The sequence below is a fragment of the Acipenser ruthenus genome, chromosome 2 (genome assembly GCF_902713425.1).
Source record: "Acipenser ruthenus chromosome 2, fAciRut3.2 maternal haplotype, whole genome shotgun sequence".
NCBI classification, from domain to species: Eukaryota; Metazoa; Chordata; class Actinopteri; order Acipenseriformes; family Acipenseridae; genus Acipenser; species Acipenser ruthenus.
The window spans coordinates 30,814,441-30,821,497 of NC_081190.1; the positions used below are offsets into that span (position 1 = coordinate 30,814,441).

At 37.0% G+C, this 7,057-nt stretch overlaps 1 protein-coding gene across 2 annotated transcripts; it reads left to right on the forward strand.

Moving 5' to 3' along the window:
• The first annotated feature begins 325 nt into the window (after window positions 1-325).
• LOC117408634 (Krueppel-like factor 4) lies at window positions 326-5,724 on the forward strand. 2 transcript variants are annotated; one of them, XM_034013809.3, is made up of 5 exons: window positions 326-613; window positions 721-835; window positions 1,849-2,629; window positions 2,708-2,872; window positions 4,347-5,723. In XM_034013809.3, exons 1-5 carry the CDS (start codon window positions 609-611, stop codon window positions 4,520-4,522), a joined length of 1,242 nt encoding a protein of 413 aa, XP_033869700.2. In that variant the 5' UTR covers window positions 326-608; the 3' UTR covers window positions 4,523-5,723. The 2 variants fall into 2 exon arrangements, with proteins under 2 accessions (XP_033869700.2, XP_033869698.2); XM_034013807.3 differs by having other exon boundaries at window positions 1,849-2,872; window positions 4,347-5,724.
• The last annotated feature ends 1,333 nt before the right edge of the window (window positions 5,725-7,057 follow it).

Sequence of the window (7,057 nt, forward strand, 5' to 3'; positions counted from 1 at the left end):
TTAAAATCTCAAATGCTGGTTTCTTTATTTATCCCAAACAGTGCATGTTCTGTTGCTAAATCCGTCTCTTTCGTATTAAAAATAAATAAAAGCAAACAGTTCTCCATGCTGTTGCCATCCTAGTGTTTTGGTCCCAAACAGTAACAGTGACAGTGACGTCAATAGGCTTGCCAGCCAGCTGCTGTCTGTGACGACACGGCCCAACCCATTCCCTCTCCCTCTCGCAAGCGTGTCGACTTTTAATACTGTTTTGATTATACAGTTGTTAGGGCAACTGCCAGGGAGGCGTGTCTTGATGTGAGGAGTTAAGAAGGGAAGCCCCTGCGCGCGGTCCTGCACTTACAGTCTCAGGCAACAGAATCCCGTCTCTCCATGGCAGCACAAGGAGGGAATCCCCGGGTCTTACCTCGCAATTGATCAATTTGCATTTTTTCATTCCATTCATTGCCTCGGACTTATGTGCTGCTGCCGACATAGTCCTCATAACACTAACAGACTGCTCTAAAAAAGAAAGAAATTGACATCCCAATGCAAATTATTCTGTACAATTCGTGTGCACACGAGTATTATACTTCGCAAGCTGAACAAACAACAACTGCTTTTCATTCATGAGGTGCGTGTTTTTCTCTGTTGCTGCTATAAAACTCATCGAATTTCGGCAGGTTTTTGGAGACTTTATCACCAGAAACGGATTTACAGTTTCATCCTCTGTTCTTTCAGCCAGCCACCAAGCGAGTTCGACATGGCACTGAGCGGGACACTACCTTCCATTTCCACCTTTGCCACCGGCACCAGTGTCAAGGATACATCATCTGGACAGGGAGTCGCTAGCAATGTAAGTCTGCAATTCAAAACGAACACGTTTTCATTACTTTCTAGAAATGCTTACCCGTAGCCTGTGTTGATCTTCTTTAGCCAAAATGCGATGATGTCCCCTGACTGAAGAAAGGTGCTCAAAGTGACAGGTGAACGAAGATGAGCAAACAGCAAATTAATGTCTGTTCTTCTCGTCTTACAATCGTGTTAATAACTATTATATCAAATGTACAGCAATTGAATACAAATAATGTACCTTTATTTTTTTTCAAATGCGAATGCTGCAGTTGTAGCCGATTCGTTTATTTCTTCGTCGTCAGTATATAGCTGCAGTGTACACCTTTCACTGTAGCTACGAATGCAGTTTAGGGCGTAGGCTGGCTTCAGAAACTTTTCGAGATTCTAACATCTGGGAGATCCTCTCGTCAAAGTGCTTTGCAAGCGACTATACCAAACTACCAATTTAAAACTTTTCAATTAAAACATTGTAGTTAGCGTCAGCCATTCAGGTTCTATTTGTGTGTTAGTATTATATTTTGAGGAGGTGAATACAATACCGGTAGTACTTCCTTCTCACTGTGCAGAATGAAAGGTACGTTTAAACAGGGCGGTCGCTGCGTTGTGCAATTTACACCTGTACCAGGGGATTACAATTCAAACAAATATGTATTAGAGTATAGGAATGAATTATACTAGGATAATTACATTTGTATGACAAACCTTAAATTGAATTCAAAGTTGGTAAAACATATTATGATCTGGCTTATTAATATGTTCACATTATTATTATTATTATTATTATTATTATTATTATTATTATTAGTAGTAGTAGTAGTAGTAGTAGTAGTAGTAGTAGTAGTAGTAGTAGTAGTAGTACAACAGTTTTATTTTAATAATACTAATATTAAATCCAAATCAAAAGGGACCGGCTTTGGGCGGTCTTTATCTTGAGCTGTTTATGTGTGTATTAAAGTTAGGACATTACTACAGTTATGAAAATCGTTTAATTAAATCATGTATTTATATCTGCAGAGATGGAAACAGGAGATGTCTCACCTGAAGAGAACCTGTGTCCCCACGGGTCGAGTCTATGAAAGACAAGACCAGGACCTTTCGAGTACAATGACCAAAAAGGAATCCGAGGACCTTGAGCTGCTGGACTATGACTTTATATTATCAAACACCATGCATCAGCAGGAACTAATGACCTCCACATCAAGAAACGTGGCCACCTCCCCTGGCACTTATACTTACCAACTGCCATCTCCACAAGACCCTGCCACTGATGTGATGTACAGCAGGGACTCCTCAGCTGCCTTCACCATTCCAGATATTAGTGATGTTTCTCCCTCAGGTGGCTTTGTGGCTGAGCTCATGAGACCAGAATTGGACCCTGCATACTTGCAACCCACAAGCCTCCAAGGGAAGTTTGTGGTAAAGACAACAATGGACATGGAGGACTACAGCCAGACCATTAACGTAAGCAAAAGCGCTACTGCCATGGACAGCACATTGCCTTTTAGGATCAAACAAGAGAACACCAGCACTTGCACAATTACACTGCCAATGGATGTCCATCTTGGAAGTAACCCAGCCCATGGAAATAGCCAAAGATCACCACTAGAACAGCATGATTTTCCCACAAGGCAGCCCGTGGCCAAAAGGCCTGGACTACCCCTTGCCCCCGAGGAAGTCATGAATAGAGAACGACATATCTCACCTCAGGTTTTAAGTCACCCACCACTACCACAAGGTTACCATGCACCTAGCAACTACCCTTCTTTCCAGCAACAGCCTCCACTCCAGTACCAAGGTCAGTTATATCTAAATGTTTTTAAAGGTCCACATTTGGTTCAAGGGGCGATGCTGACTCCACCCTCTTCACCTTTAGAGCTCATGTCTCCAGGAAGCTGCATGCCGGAAGAACCCAAGCCAAAAAGAGGCCGTCGGTCCTGGCCCAGGAAAAGGATAGCAACACACACGTGCGACTATGCAGGCTGCGGAAAGACTTACACCAAGAGCTCCCATCTCAAGGCACATCATCGAACTCATACAGGTATGCTTAAAATAGAAAAAACTGCTTTTTTTATTTTCAGTCAATAGAAAAACATGCAAGAAATACATACGCAATACCAGGCTGTCGTGCAACAACTTTTACAAAAATATTTTTTTTTGTTTCCAGAGGGAGTGATTTTTGGTTTTATTTTTATTCAAAATGTATTAAAAAAATAAAATCTGTTTATTTTTTAACAAGCACATTGTCATGATTTCATTTAGCTTAATGGCTTATATCAGTTGCAGGCATTAGGTATGGGAATAATGGAAATGTGTTTTCTGCAAAAATGTGCCTATTTCTTTGTGATTAATTATTTTACGTAGTACAGACTGAACATGTTTGGAGTAGTTTATTTATTGATTTATTTTTACCAAAACATTGTAACCTCTATCTGTGTCCACATGATTGTATTGTATGTGTGTCTGTACTGTGACCTGGTTGTTTTACTGTGCTTCCACTTTCCACTTTGCTTTGCATTTGTCAGGGTATAAAGAATCCCATTAAGGGAAGGTTAAATTGTTGATGTGCATGTTTTTATATTGCAATGTAAATGGATATCATCACAAATGCAAAGACAAAGAGGACAATGTCAGCGCATTACACAAAGACTTGGCAGTGCATGCCTTTATAGTTCACATTTGTATAGTCTCCCAGTTTGCACCTGAATAACCTGTTAGTAGGTAAAAAAATAAAAAAAAGATTTACAGCATAATGAGCTGCAGTTTTTCTTGTCTGCGTAATGTGAACTAGCATATCTATACAGCTAGCAGCAAAAAAGGTATAATGCATAAAGTAATGCAAGCCCTGACATATTTTTCAAATGATATAGAATAGCAGCCTTTAAAACTGACAGCTCTTGCTCATGTTCTATGAAACAGTGTGGGAATACCATTATACTGCAAGAAATACATAAACATGTTCAATAATTATAGTAATTGTGCAACTTTGTAACAGTAGCAGACACTACAGATGAAGGGTTTCAAACAACATTGTCTTCTTTATTCCCTGTATGAGAATCATTTTACAGAATGCAACAGGAATCAGGAGTACTAAACACCAACTTGACTGTAATAAATAAACCATTATTACACTAAATGTTTGCACATTTGTAAGTTTCTTTGTAGTCCCACTGCTGAACTTATTGTCATATATTAAAAGTTATAGATAAAAAATGCAAATTATGAAAACCTACAATATATTTGTCTATTTTTAAACCATTTACTCCAGTCTTTAATTGCTGCATATTTTTTAAACAAGAACATTCCTTTTGTTACAAATGAGAAACAAACAATCTGAGTGCCTAAAAGACCCTGAAATACTGTGTGTTACTAGTTTTGTAAAACGAACCAGAAAATGGGAGAATATGCATGGAAATTCCTAAGCGTTTCTGATCATCAGTGGTGAAACTTGTGTATTTTATATACTGGAGTAAATCTGACAGCCTGGGTTTTCTTTCTTTCTTTCTTTTTTGTAGGGGAGAAGCCTTATCACTGTGATTGGGAGGGATGCGGCTGGAAGTTTGCCCGCTCAGATGAACTGACTCGACACTACAGGAAACACACTGGGCATCGCCCCTTCCAGTGTCAGAAATGTGACCGTGCCTTTTCAAGGTCAGACCATTTGGCACTACACATGAAACGACACTTATAAGCAGGAGAAGATAAAAATGTGTATAATACACACTGCCTAAAGACACTCAGCATTGTGCAAGACAAGCCATGTCTTCCATGGTAATGAACACGTACCAGCGCTTTATCTTTAGATATTACCAGACAAGTCTTCCAAAGACTGGGAATACAGATCAATCATTCCAAAGGTATGTCTCAACTGAAGGGAGACCATCTTTTCAACTGGAACAACATTTACCTTGACAGAAGACCAGGTGCTAAAGGATAACTGGAAAATATGGATATCAGGGCAAGAAAAAGGATTTTTGAAAGATTTTTGATATATGCATTCCCTGGAACTTTGTTTCATAGCAGTGTATTAGACCTATATTTTTGTAATGGTTCAGAAAGCCATACATTTAATGTACACAAGTAATGTATAGAATTCTGCTGGATGGTGCTCAGTGACTTCAATATTATTAAAGGTACCAAAGGAAAAAGGAAGCCATTGTTCTCATAAGTGCCACATGCTTGTCAGGGAGGTGAACTCTTCCAACCCACAGGCTTGATAACAGTCAGGTAAAGGGTTCTCATTCACAATCTTAAATGCACTGTGGTTCCAATGTGCAATAACTTGTAAAGTCATTAATACATTTTAAAATCTTACCACAGAACAGTCTTTTTCTTTTTTTTTTTTACAGTACTTTGACAAATAATTATGTAATATAATTTTTAAGTGATGTCTAGTTTTGTACATTTGTAAATATAAAATGTTCTGAAAATGTGTATTTTATGTATTCTTGAAACTATGTTCCAAAATAAAATAACAGTATTTAAGGAGAGTGAATTGATATTTCTTTAAACTGGTTCAGAGATAAATGGGTTTTGTAAGTGGTTGGTACAGGGTATTAACCGTTTCCACACTGGGATTGTTATTTCAGACACATATTATAATATAAGCTTCAATAAAACTTATCGGCAACAGGGTTTTCTGTGAGTCGTCTTTTCTAGGAAAAGCAGACAAAGCAATATATTTAGTATTCATAAAAAGCATACTGTACAGTAGTAACAAACAAATTGTTGACCACTGATTTCCTTTATTGATGCAGATGTTTTATTTTATATATTGTTTAATGTGTAAATCATTTTTTAAAGTACAGAAGACTGTAGCCCATACTGTAAATAATGTACTAGCCCCAGTTTCAAATGTACATTGACGAATTCCTTGTTTTAATGCAAAACTGGATTAAAGAAACAGATATTTGTATTTTATGTAAAATCTCTTAGGTTGAATTTGTTGTTTTTTTTTAACACTGAAAATCACAATTAATTCACAATACAGATTGTTTTATTTTATGAGGAATTTTAAAGCAATAGGTCATCTGTAATTAATACAACAATAACAAATGGTTCCCCGATTCCTTAGAAAAACGCATTACATTATTTTCACACAAAACAATTGAATACATTTTAGAAACATTCAAAGAAAAATAAAATCATTAAAAGCCACAGATGAATGCCTTTGGCAGTAAAACATGGAAAACTATGAAAACAGCGTTCTTTGTATATTTCAGTTGACGCAACATTTTAAGCAGCAGTCCTTGGAGACCCCCAGCCATCCAGATTTTTTTTTGTTTAAACCATGTCCTGTTATGTTTTTTTACATTTTTATTGCAGCCTTATGTACTGTGAATAATTATTTTTATTATATTTCTAAGTCCTGACAATGAATGCAGATTTAAAATGAATACTTAGACCTAGGTACTAAAGATTTGCTGCAAGTTGCTATTCCATGTAGAACATTTGATTTATGTTATTACTACTATTAATGTCCACATGTCTTTGAACCATATCTAACCAGACATTTATAACATATTACCATAAATACCAGTAGCCAGAACATGATAGCTATAATTGAGAATTACATTATAGGCAGGTTTATCACTTGGATGACAATCTGAATATAACACTATTAGCTTTATCTGGTACAATGAAAAATTAGAAAAACCACAAACTACTGCATGATAAACTTGTATTTTACCACTGCAGCGCTCCACAATCAAATATATTATTCCTTGGTAACTATAGACCCACTGTAACAGGAATAAAATAAAATATATAAAATAAGCCCCAGCTGAGAGGATGTGTATACATAGAATGATATATGGGTCAGAATATATTACCACACAATAATATGTCTCAAGTTGCTTTTGAGCAGTAATACACAAGTGGTGCAGTATAACTCAACGATTCTATTTCTTAAACCTGGTTGCCTTTCTTTCTTAAGCTGTTTATGTTTGGCTGAGAGTTTCTTTTGTGAAGGGCTGCTCTGGAAAATGCTGCATTCATTATGTCTGCACATGCAATGGTCAGCGCTGCTAAAAATGCTTGATTTAAAGTTTGTTTTTTGTTTTTTTGGCAACATGAAATTTGAAAGGCGTTTGTCCAGGTCTCTGGTGAAGTTCTCTCATTGCTCCCACTGAACGCAAATACGACATTGTGAGGTTTATGTCAGGAACTGTTTTTCTTCTTGTATCTTTTACATTCTTCTGTTATTGGTGTGAACCTCATTTCTTTC